We start from the raw sequence: 12,727 nt of genomic DNA, 5'->3' as shown, positions 1-12,727 counted from the left end.
GATTGGCATGTTTTTCGAGTTTCTATCATGGGCCTCTTACATCAATCACAATTTTCTCCAGAAGTGTGAGCTGGTGTCTATCACACCAGCAGGATCGAGTTTCCTCCAGCAAAAAAATACAGAGGAGAAAGCAGAGTTAAGTCCTACAGCAGCGTCAGTAGTAAGAACAGTAATAACAGAATAATGGTGCATGTTTCATGGCTCACCATGGGCCAGGCACTGCATGAAGACCTTGACGTTCACTGTCTCATTTCATCCCCGTCTCACCTATTAGCTCAGACCCAGTCCCAGCTCCGTTTTGCAGAGCAGGAGAAGGACTTGCCCAGTGGCATGTGACTGCCACACAGTAGATCCTGGAGCTGAGTCGGATCAGCCTGGGAGTAAAGCCACTGCTCCCAACCGTTGCCTGCCCCCTCCCCAGTCATTGCCTCCTTAGATCTGCCAACAACAGGCCTTGGGTTTGAGTCACGAACCCTCTCTCACGTTGGGAATCTCGGGCCTTCCAGGAATGCATGGGATGTTCTCATCCACCAGCATTGTGTGTGAGGGGAGACCAGGTGCCACAGCATCGCCTCGGGTGTCTCTTGTTTGACTAGCTCTACTCAGAGGAGCACAGGATCATGGGTACGAAGGTGGGCTCTGAGAATTGCCTGGCTGTCATTCCAGCTTTGCTCATTTTGGGGTGTGTGACCCTGGGCAAGGTACTTACAGCGCCTGGCCCAGAGTAATCCTCAGCCAATGTCCACTGCTCCTGTCACTATGGTCACCGTCACCACCACCACCATCAACATCACCATTGCCATCATCATTGTCGTCATCACCACCAGCTCACCATCATCATTATACTATGATTACCACCATCACCACCATCTTCACCACCACCACCACCATCACCACCGTCACCACCATCACCATCATCACCACCACCACCATCGCCACCACCATCATCACCACCATCACCACTTTCATCATCACTACCATCAGCATCATCACCATCACCACCACCACCACAACCATCATCACCACCATCTCACCATCATCATTATGCTATCATCAACACCACCACCACCATTATCTTTGCCACCACTAATATGATTATCATCACCACCACCACCATCATCACTATCATCATCACCATCATCACCATCACCATCCTCTTCATCACCACCGCCACCATCACATCATCAGCACCATCACCATTATCACCATCACCATAATCGCCATCATCGTCATCGTCTTCATCACCACTGCCACCGTTACCACCAGCACCACCATCATCATCATCACCATCACCACCACCATCATCATCCTCTTCATCACTAACACCATAATCCTCACTATCACCGTCACCACCACATCATCACCATCACTGTCATCACCACCATCATCACCATCACCATCACTACTACCATCGTCACCATTCTCTTCATCACCACCGCCATCACTGTTGTCACCATCACCATCATTTGCCATCATCACTATCATCCTCCTCCTCCTCACCATCATCATCCTCTTCCTACCATTATCATCCTCCTCCTCACCATCATCATCATCGTCACCTCACCACCATCATTACACTATCATCACTATCACCACCAACATTATCACCATCATCACCATTACCACCATCACCAACATCATCACCACCATCGTCACCATCATCACCACCATCACCACCATCATCACCACCATCACCATCACCATCACCACCATCACCACCATCACCACCAACATCATCACCACCATCATCACCATCATTACCACCATCATCACCATCCTCTTCATCACCACCACCATCACCATTGTCACCATCACCATCATTTGCCATCATCACTATCATCCTCCTCCTCCTCACCATCATCATCCTCTTCCTACCATTATCATCCTCCTCCTCACCATCATCATCACCATCACTTCACCACCATCATTACACTATCATCACTATCACCACCAACATTGTCACCATCATCACCATTACCACCATCATCACCAACATCATCACCATCATCACCAACATCATCACCACTATCATCACCACCATCACCACCATCACCACCATCACCACCAACATCATCACCATCACCACCATCACCACCATCACCACCAACATCATCACCACCATCATCACCACCATCATCACCATCATCATCATTGCCATCATCATCAGAATCCTCTTCCTCCTCATCATTCTCCCCCTCCTCCTCCTCCCCCTCACCATCATCATCACTGTCACCTCACCACCATCATTACACTATCATCACCATCACCACCAACATTATCACCATCATCACCATTACCACCATCACCAACATCGTCACCACCATCATCACCATCATCACCACCATCATCACCACCATCAACACCAACACCATCACCACCATCATCACCATCATCACCACCATCATCACCATTATTACTACCATCATGACCATCCTCTTCATCACCACCACCATCACCGTTGTCACCATCACCATCATTTGCCATCATCACTATCATCCTCCTCCTCCTCACCATCATCATCCTCTTCCTACCATTATCATCCTCCTCCTCACCATCATCATCACCGTCACCTCACCACCATCATTACACTATCATCACTATCACCACCAACATTATCACCATCATCACCATCATCACCATCGTCATCACCATCATCACCACCACCATCACCAACATCATCACCACCACCATCATCACCATCATCACCATCATCATCAACATCATCACCAACATCATCACCACCATCATCATCATTGCCATCATCATCAGAATCCTCTTCCTCCTCATCATTCTCCCCCTCCCCTTCCTTCCCTCACCATCATCATCACTGTCACCTCACCACCATCATTACACTATCATCACCATCACCACTAACATCACCACCATCACCATCATCATCATCGTCGCTGCTGTCCTCAGCTGAGTGTTGTGCAATGAAGCAGACTGGCAGGGATTGTGATGTAACCTTATCTGCTGGAGTCAGCCATGTAGGCCTGCCCACACTCCCAGTGTCACCTCTGGGCCCTCTGGGCCCTCCTACCTGTCCCTTCCCTAGATACCTCTGAGAGTGCTATCTGGGGAGGTAACGCTGGCACCTCAGAGCCCCTGGCTGTGGCCCAGGCTGACATCCCAAATGCAGAGCCCCCTCACCGTCAGTGGGATTGGCAAACTCCTTGGGCACAGCTGCCCCATCGTCCAGCTCGACAGCCTCTAGGCCCGTGCGGACCCCTTCAATCTGGACCTCATGCTCTCCCGAAGCCGTGTCATCCTCTGACCTGGCACTCTCGCCCGTGCGACGGAATTTCACCACCCTAGAGAACAGAGCAAATCTGGTCATGATGGCTAGAACTTCCCTTCAATGCCCTTGCTGAACAGCTCTTGCGCCCAAGACAGGTGAAAGGCTTTTTCTCATGGTCCGGAGAATCGAATGGATGTGCAGGTAGGGGGTGGCATTTCCATTGAGTTGGACTGGTGGGGGGGTGTGTGTGACAGCTTTAAGAGTTAATGTATCAGGGCTGCCATGTACATTTGTACAGGTTGGGCACTGCACAACTCCAGGGGGACCCTATACACGAGCTAGGCTATGTGAAAGAGGATACCTTTGCTGTAGATGTAAATACTGTTTGGAATCACCTGCGTTTCAGAATTTAGACTCCTCTCTCTGTGTCAGGGGTAACAATTTGTGGTCACCTAAGGGGTGACATTATGTCCACAAAAAAGTTCCCCTTACAGTCTTTTTTTTATAGTTAAAGTGGATGCCCAAGTTTTTTAATTGGGAGAAGTACTGTAGAAAGCCAGATTCTTCATGTCTCTTCAAAAAGTAGAGTATCTGGGGCAGCTGGCTGGCTCAGTCAGCGGAGCATGCGACTCTTGATCTTGGGGTTGTGGGCTCGAGCCTCATGTTGGGTGGAGAGATTAGTTAAAAAAAAAGAGTGGAGTACTGGTCACCTGGGGCTCATCTTCCTGTAAGGGAGCCATGTGGCTCAATCTGGGTAGTGGGCTCCCCGTAGATGGGACACACACTCCACGGTTGATCACAGTCCCTTCCTCTCCAAGTTACCTCCAGCCTGGAGGGTCTTTTGCCACTTGTACCTGTTCTCTGTTCCTCTTAGTTGGCACTTGCCCCTTTTGTCTGGGCTTGTAGGCTTTCGCGTTTGAGACCCACGGACTCCGCTCTGCAATACATTCCTTCAAATGATACTATTTCTTGTTACTCTGGAAAAGCCTTGGTTTCTCCGAGCGGCGATCTCTTCATCTGGGGCTCAGCAGTAAAATTACCTGTGTCCTTCCATCTCCCTCACTCCCAAACACAAAACTCCTACCGTCCGCCAGCCCTGTGGTGGGTTTTGGGGTCACATTGGGGACAGAACAGAGGCGTCCCAGCCACGGGTCACGGGAGAGAGCGATGTTGAATGAGTAATGCCCGTTGCTCTTAGGGCTTTGAAAACAGAAGTCTGGAAAGTCAGGAGCATGAAGGCGTAGAGGGCAAATTTGGGCAATGCTTTAAAAAGCTAAAAAAGGAGGGGCGCCTGCGTGGCTCAGTGGGTGAAGCATCTGACTTCGGCTCGGGTTTGGCTGACTTTGGCGATCTCATGGTTCACGAGTTTGAGCCCCACATCGGGCTCTGTGCTGACAGCAGAGAGCCCTCTTCAGATCCTCTGTCCCCCCCTCTCTGCCCTCCCCCATTGGTTCTCTCTCTCTATCAAAATAAATAATAAACTTAAAAAAATAAAGAGGTAGAGGGGCGCCTGGGTGGCTCAGTCAGTTGAGCGTCCGACTCGGCTCAGGTCACGATCTCGTGGTCCATGAGTTCGAGCCCCGCGTCGGGCTCTGTGCTGACAGCTCGGAGCCTGGAGCCTGCTTCGGATTCTGTGTGTGTGTGTGTGTGTGTGTGTGTGTGTGTGTCTCTCGCTCTCTCTGCCCCTCCCCCGCTCATGCTCCGTCTCTCTCTGTCTCAAAAATAAACATTAAAAAAAAGGGTAGAAAAGAAGAAATATCTAAGTAAAACATGCTGTTACTATTATTATTAATTGTTGCACGATCCCCTGCATTTCACCGAGAATAACTGGTGCTCTGGCATAGAAGCAGGGGGAACACGTCCTGCTTAGGAAGTTGGAGAAGAGAAAAAGCAGATGAAATCACAGCGAGTTTGCAAATACCTGAAACACCACTCACGGACGAGGCTGGGCTTGGAAAGCTTGAGCTGTGAGGCTCGCCTGGGGCGGACCTAGAACACAGGGTTTGCAGGCTGGTCTGGTCTGACTGAAGCCTGGAGCTCTCACTCCATCCCGTCTAGCATCACCACCCCCGGCTGGCAGCCCCGAGCTTACGTTCCGTGCCTCATTCTGGGTGTTGTTTTCCAAGCGCTCGGATCCGCACAACGGTCGAGGTTGGGATCCTTACCAGCCCTTTACTAGACCAGGAAACCGTGGCCCCAGAAGTCACGTGACTCGCTCACATTGCTGTCAGATCAAAACCTCGCGTTCCCGGCCAAAGACGGGATGCTCTCTCTCCAAACCCTTCTATTGCTCCCTACCTACTCTGACGTTTGTTCCATAAAAATGTTATTTTGAAATATTTAAAACATATGCAAGCGTATAGGTAACAATGACAGCAATATTTTGGCCCCGCTGTCCAGCTTAAGGACCGAACATCACTGTCAGGTTGCACGACACAAAATTGCCAACGTTTGGCCATAATTCAGTGGAAGCTACCGTGACTCCTTTCTGATTTCCTTCTCCCACATCTTCCTAGGTAACTCTCTTCCTTGATCAGGGGTCTTTACACGCGTCATTAGTTGATTTAATCCTCACAAAACCCTGAATGGCAGTGACTATTATCATCCCCGGCCGATAAGATATAACAGTCACTCTGAGCCTCAGTTTACCTCCTCTGTCAATTGGGTGTGATAATTGCGTCATGAATCGGATGCCTGAGACACAGAGCCTACGGTGGGATTCTCTTCTTTTCCGGTTGCGGTAAAATACACATAAAATAAAATTTGCCATCTTTTTTTAAAAAAAATTTTTTTCAACGTTTTTATTTATTTTTGGGACAGAGAGAGACAGAGCATGAACGGGGGTGGGGCAGAGAGAGAGGGAGACACAGAATCGGAAGCAGGCTCCAGGCTCTGAGCCATCAGCCCAGAGCCCGATGCGGGGCTCGAACTCGCGGACCGCGAGATCGTGACCTGAGCTGAAGTCGGACGCTTAACCGACTGAGCCACCCAGGCGCCCCTCTTTTCTTTTTTTTTAAATAAAAGCCAGCTTAATGGGTGTGGAATGGTGTCTGGTTGTGGTTTGGATTTGAATTTCCCTAAAATTGAGCACCGATTTGTTGGCCATGTGTATATCTTTGAAAACATGTTCAAGGCTTTTGTCCGTTTTTAAATCAGGTGTATTGGGAATATATTCTGGATATCAATGCTTTATCAGATATATGATTTACAGATAGTTTCTCCCTTTACACAGGTGGCCTTTTCAGCTCTGTTGATTGTGTCCTTGGATGTACACAAATTTTTAATTGTGATATAGTCCAGCCAGCTCCAATGCCATGAATCTTTTTCCTTATATTTTCGTCTAAGAGCTTTTTATAGGGTTAGATCTTTGATCCGTTTTGAGTTGATTTTTGTATATGTCATAAGGTGGGGGTCCGGCTTTTATTTTGCACGTGGACATCCAGTTTTCCCAGCACCATTTGTTGAGAGGACCGCCCTTCACCCCCTTGAATGATCTCGTCAAAAATCACTTGACCGTTACACATGAGGGTTCATTTCTGAGCTCTCTACTCCATTCCCTTGGTCTATATGTCTTTCCTTAGGTCAGGACCATGTGGTTTTCGTCGCTGTCGCTTTGTAGTGAGGTTTGAAATCAGGAAGTGTGAGACCTCCAATTCTGTTCTTCGTTTTCAAAATTGTTTTGGCCGTCCTGGGTTCCATGGGATTCCGGATGAATTTCATGATGAATTCTTCGTTCGCTGCAAAAATGAGCTGGGGATTCTTGAGCGAGGATTTGTTAAGGAAGTACTTCCACTGGGAAGTGAGAGAGGCAGGACAAGGCGGGGATGTGGTTTTTGCTGAAATCTGATCCGTTGGGGAGCTCTGGAGTGGGAATTATGCCACCAGGATGGTCCCACCCAGAGGTCTGGGGGCTGGGCTCGCGTCAGTCATTGGCACGTCACCGCAGGGGCGGAGGGCATAGCCTCCTAGGTGTCCCCAGGTGAGGCGGCTCCCCTCAGCTGAGGGCACTCTTCAGAGCGGACCGCAGCTGGGAGCTATAAGCCGCCAAACCTAATGGCACCTGGGAGATTCACCAGCCTGGTAGAGGGGATCTGGGACCGGCACCAATGGTATCTGCTACAAATAAGCCCCATCCAGAGTTATTATGCAAACAAATTTAAAGCACTGCGCACACCTCGAATTCCCCTCCCTCAAGCTTCTTAGATACTAGTTCTCAAACCACAGAGCTGTTTTTACTGAGCACTTGCTATGCGCTAAGAGCTATGCTATAAGCCTTTTACATTCTCGCCTGTTACCCTGACAATTAGCCTATGAATTAGGTACCGCTATTATCCCCACATCACGGATGAGGAAACCGATGCCCAGAGAGGTTAAGGCACTCATCCAAAGTCACACAGCTTGAAGGAGCTGAGGCCTCAGCCGGGTTGGCTTTGGTATTAGAGCCCTAGGTCCTAATCACTGGGCATCAGTTTCTCTCCCCAGAGAGAAGGCGTCTGGGGAAGGAAGGTGATGCCTGAACTGAGCTGGCCTACATGTAGGAGACTTGCCAGGCAGTGGGAAACGATGTGTTCTAGAGCGGGAATCAGAAGGCACAGCTCTATTCCAGCCTGGCCGACCACTTCCCAGGTCATCACACTGCTGCAGGGTGTTTTAGCTGAATGGAGTCTTTGAACCCCTACAGGGCTGGTCACAACCCTGATGGCCGGGGGCCCCACGGCCAGAGGGTCTGATTCAGAAGGCTGGGAACTGAGATTTTGCATTTCTGACACGTTCCCAGGTGGTGCTGCCGTTGCTGATGTGCGGACTGATTTCGTGCCACGGAGTCAGACAAACGATTCTGCTGCGCGCCTGCCCCGTACCGATCATGAAGCAGTCGTGCCGAGGATCAGAGCCCCTACTCTGTCGGCGGAGGTGGGTGTCTGCAGCCCCTCTACCTCGTCTGAGAGGCCCAGGACCCCTGTGATACAGGACAGATAGATGCCCCTGCCTGGAGCCGGGAGGCAGGTGTCCCCTGGGAGCAAAGGCCTGGGGCCCGGAAATCTGGTTAGAAGCTGGGGTCTGGGGCTTTGCTTAAGCAGCAAGAACACTGTTTTCCTCTGACCAGGCATTTCTTTGGGGGTAGCTTTGGGGGGCATGCTGAGGGAGGGAGACCACGGGATTGTTCTCAGGCCAGTGGCATGCCCATAGACTGAATCTCAGCTAAAACCCCCCAGGCCATAAGGATGTGTAGCATGTGACGATATCCAGGGTGTATATGCGACCAAGTTCAACCTGCCGATGGTGAAATAACAGGCTCCAAAATGTTCTGAACGTTCAACAGTCAATCTGCTCTTAGGGCTGGTTTGAATGGTCGATAGCACACCGCTGCGTTAAGAGTCCTCAGATCACCAACACCTGCCACAACTCAGATGGACGTTGAAACGTGAAGCTGGGCGAAGGAAGCCAGACGCAAAAGGCCGCATTTTGTATGATTCCATTTACGTGAAGTATCCGGAATGGACCAGCGCATGGAGACAGAAGGTGGATTAGCGGTCACCGGGGTCTGGGAGTGGTGGGGGAAGGGGGGGTGGCTGCCTGATGGTACCGGGTTTCCTTTTGAGACGGTGGAAATTCCCTGGAACCAGATAGAGGTGACTGTTGCATGCCATTGTGAATATACGCCAAGTTCACTGCCGCATGAGTCATGAGAGCCCAAAAAGGTGGGAGCGACCCAAGTGTCTCTCAGCTGATGAATGGATAAACAAAACGGGGTCCTAGCCACACAATAGAATACTATTCAGTCTTACAAAGGAGTGACGCGTCGATCCATGCTACGACACGGACGAACCTTGAAAACACCATGCTAAGTGAAACATACCAGTTGCAAAAGGACAAATATTGTATGATTCGACTTTCGAGATGCTTGGAGAACTGAATTTCACAGAGACAAAGGAGAATAGCAATCGCCAGGGGTGGTGGGGGCGGGGCTGGGAAGGAATGAAAGGCTCGTGTTTAAGGGGGTCAGAGTTGCATTTTGAGAAGACGAAATAGTCCTGGAGACGGAGGACGGTGTGGTTGCCCAACAAGGCGAGTGTATGTACACTTACAAATAATTAAAACGATTAATTTGGTTTGTGTATTTCACCATCAAAAAAAACCAACCCCCTCAATCTTTAATACTGCCATCGATGTTACTGGAATCCATTTGTTCATTTATTCAACAAATATTTATTGAGCACCTGCCTCGTAGCGAGTCCAAAAGTACTGGGGTTTCAAGGGTGAGCCAAGCACACTGAGGTTCCTTCCTGCTGGGCTCATGGTCTGCTGCTGGGGAGGGAGGCGGGCATTGAAAAAGGTGTGTGTGCCCACACGTAGCTGTCTTGCACATTGTGAGAAATGCTACAGGTAAGTGCCGTGAGGGGCGGCTGGGTGGCTCTGTAGGTTAACTGTTGGACTCTTGACGTTGGCTCAGGTCATGATCTCACGGTTTGTGAGTTCGAGCCCCGTGTCGGGCTCCATGCTGACAGCTCGGAGCCTGCTTAGGATTCTCTCTCTCCCTCTCTCTCTGCCTCTCCCCTGCTTGTGCTCTCTCTCTGTCTCTCTCTCAAAATAAATAAATAAACTTTTTTTTACTGCCTTGGGGGCACCTGGGAGGCTTAATCGGTTAAGTGTCTGACTTCAGCTCAGGTCATGATCTCGCCGTTTGTGGGTTCAAGACCCGCATCGGGCTGTGCTGAGAGCTCACAGCCTGGAGCCTGCTTTAGATTCTATGTCTCCCTCTCTCTCTGCCCCTCGTCCTCTCACACTCTGTCTCTCTAACAAAAATAAATAAACTTAAAAAAAAAAAGCTTTGGGGCGCCTGGGTGGCGCAGTCGGTTAAGCGTCCGACTTCAGCCAGGTCACGATCTCGCGGTCCGTGAGTTCGAGCCCCGCGTCAGGCTCTGGGCTGATGGCTCGGAGCCTGGAGCCTGTTTCCGATTCTGTGTCTCCCTCTCTCTCTGCCCCTCCCCTGTTCATGCTCTGTCTCTCTCTGTCCCAAAAATAAATAAACGTTGAAAAAAAAATTAAAAAAAAAAAAAAAAGCTTTGAAAGGCTATCTAGGGGCGTGTGCGGGGGTAACATTTCAACTCTGCAACCCTCTGAGTAAGGGGTGGTATTAAATGGGAAGGAATTTCAAATAAGTGGGACTTCCTGTCCCTAAGAAGCAACCCCCACATCAGAAACATCAACAGTCCCCTAGGTATTCATGGGAGATAGAAATATAGAGAAGTATTAGAAAAGGGAAGGAAATGGACATTTAAAACAATTTTTTTAATGTTTATTTCTTTTTGAGAGACAGAGTGTGAGCGGGGGAGGGGCAGAGAGAGGGAGGCACAGAATCCAAAGCAGGCTCCAGGCAATGAGCTGTCAGCACAGAGTGCGACCCGAACCAGGGCTCGAACTCAGAGACCGTGAGATCATGACCTGAGCTGAAGGCGGACGCTCAACCGACTGAGCCACCCAGGCGCCCCGAGAAGGAAATGGACATTTACATGCGTCATCACCTCATTTTCAGGGATGAAGGGAAGATGAATGGATCACCCTTGACTCCAAGGTAACATCACAGAGGGAATGACCATGAAGCCCGACAATCTCCTCGGGATCCTGCTTGTATCGTATCCTCTCCTCAAGGACCATCCAAGGGCTCCACACTTCTTTCTGTGACTAAAGGGACCACTGCAACTCTGGGGAAGGTACTCTGTGATAGCTTTCAAAACGTTCAGTGCTCTGTGCTCCCACGCAGAATTATGCTGCTGGCAGTTCGTTGCAGGGACAGACGTGAGAAGGCAACGGCTTACGATACAAACAACGGCTGATAAGGGTTGTTAGCCTGCCGGGTGTCAGGTGCCATGCCTGTGCTCTGCATTGATTACCTTATGTACTTTTCACGGTCACTAACCCCATTTCACAGATGAGGACAGTGAAGGCCAGAGGGGCCAGGAGCTGCACGAAGGTCACCCAGCAGGTGTCTAAGGCAGACTTTGGCAAAGCCGTCTGACGTCAGAGTCCCCACTCCCAGCCGCTCTGCTATATTCTCTTCTGGTGCTGGCATGCTGTGTGCAGTAATCATCGGGAGGGGAGTAATTACATAGATTATGGTGCATCCACTTAAGAGAATGTTTAAAAAATTCTGTTTGTTGATCCCTATCATAATATCTCAACCATCCAAGGGGCCATCATTGGACGAACAGATCAACAGAGTGTGGTCTGGACATACAGTGGAATATTATTCAGCCCTTAAAAAAGAGGAAATTCTGATACGCTACAACATGGATGAACTCTGAAGATATTATGCTAAATGAAATAAGTCTGGCATGAGAAGACAAATATTGTATGAGTGTGCCTATACGAGGGGGCCTAGAATAGTCAAATTCACAGGGACAGAAGGTAGGATAGCAGTTGCCAGGGGCTGGGGGGAAGGGGGATTTGGTGTTTAATGGGGACAGAGTTTCAGCTGGGGAAGATGAAAAAGTTCTGGAAACGATGGTAGTGTTGGTTGCATAACAGTGTGAAGGTACTTAAGGCCGCTAACCATATGCTTAAAATTGTCCAAATGGTAAATTTTATCTTATGTATATTTTGCCATAATAAACACACACCCGCACGCACACACACACACACACACACACACACACACACACACACACACACACACACACAAGTTGATCTCTAAGAGCCAACAGGAAAAGATTGTCAGGGTTCGTTATTAAATATGCTAGAATGTGGTTACGTGATCTAGGTTCTTTGCTACTAAGATTTAAGTGTGGTCTTGAACCAGGGGCCCCAGCATCCCCTAGAGGCTTGTTAGAAATTCAGAGTCTCAGGCCCTGACCCAGAGCTACTGAATCAGCATCTATCTGCATTTTAGCCAGGTCCCCAGATAATTTGTGTGCACCTTTGTTGGACAAACGATGCTATCGAGTATTCTTCCACCGTCCTGGGCGTTCTGGAAGGATACATAAGAAATCACAGGCTGGTTTCTTCTGGGAAGAAGGACTGCACGGAAATGGGGACTTTCTGGATGGGAAGGACATTTTTCTGCTTTTCATTTTGGACCTTTCTAACGTTTGCAATTTTAAACCTGCACATATATTGCTTTTGTAATATAAGTAACAACAGCAACTCTTTCCAGAGCGCTTGTTGATAACGTGGCACCTGCTAAGCACAGTGCAGACACTTTCATCTGTGGAATGGGGATGATAAGGAGCTTTCAGGACCGCTATAGAGGTTAACTGAGCTTGACGAAGGAACGGGAAAATCACGGGCATTGAGTAAATGCCACCTTCCCTCCACCTGGTCCCGCTCGGATCGCCTTTCTGCCTGAGCTCAGAGGACACTGACCCTTGTGAAATATGACCTTGAGAAAGTGACTTAGCTCCCCGCAGGTTTAAACCGGGATCTGCTCGCATTCCCACTCCGGCAAACCCCAAGAAGCCAGCGCATCTTTCTTTACGAAAACTTGTTTAAAGA

At 49.4% G+C, this 12,727-nt stretch overlaps 1 protein-coding gene across 1 annotated transcript in view; it reads right to left on the bottom strand.

Annotated features, from left to right (window-relative positions):
• LOC115498725 (SV2 related protein) overlaps positions 1-12,727 on the bottom strand; it is a 78,048-nt gene that overhangs the window by 56,250 nt on the left and 9,071 nt on the right. The window contains exon 2 of the mRNA XM_030292340.1: positions 3,151-3,311. Within this exon, the coding sequence (XP_030148200.1) occupies positions 3,151-3,311 (161 nt within the window). The remainder of the gene's footprint in view (positions 1-3,150; positions 3,312-12,727) is intronic.

Source organism: Lynx canadensis, chromosome D3 (genome assembly GCF_007474595.2).
Source record: "Lynx canadensis isolate LIC74 chromosome D3, mLynCan4.pri.v2, whole genome shotgun sequence".
Taxonomy (NCBI): domain Eukaryota; kingdom Metazoa; phylum Chordata; class Mammalia; order Carnivora; family Felidae; genus Lynx; species Lynx canadensis.
This window is presented reverse-complemented; position numbering and strand designations above follow the sequence as displayed.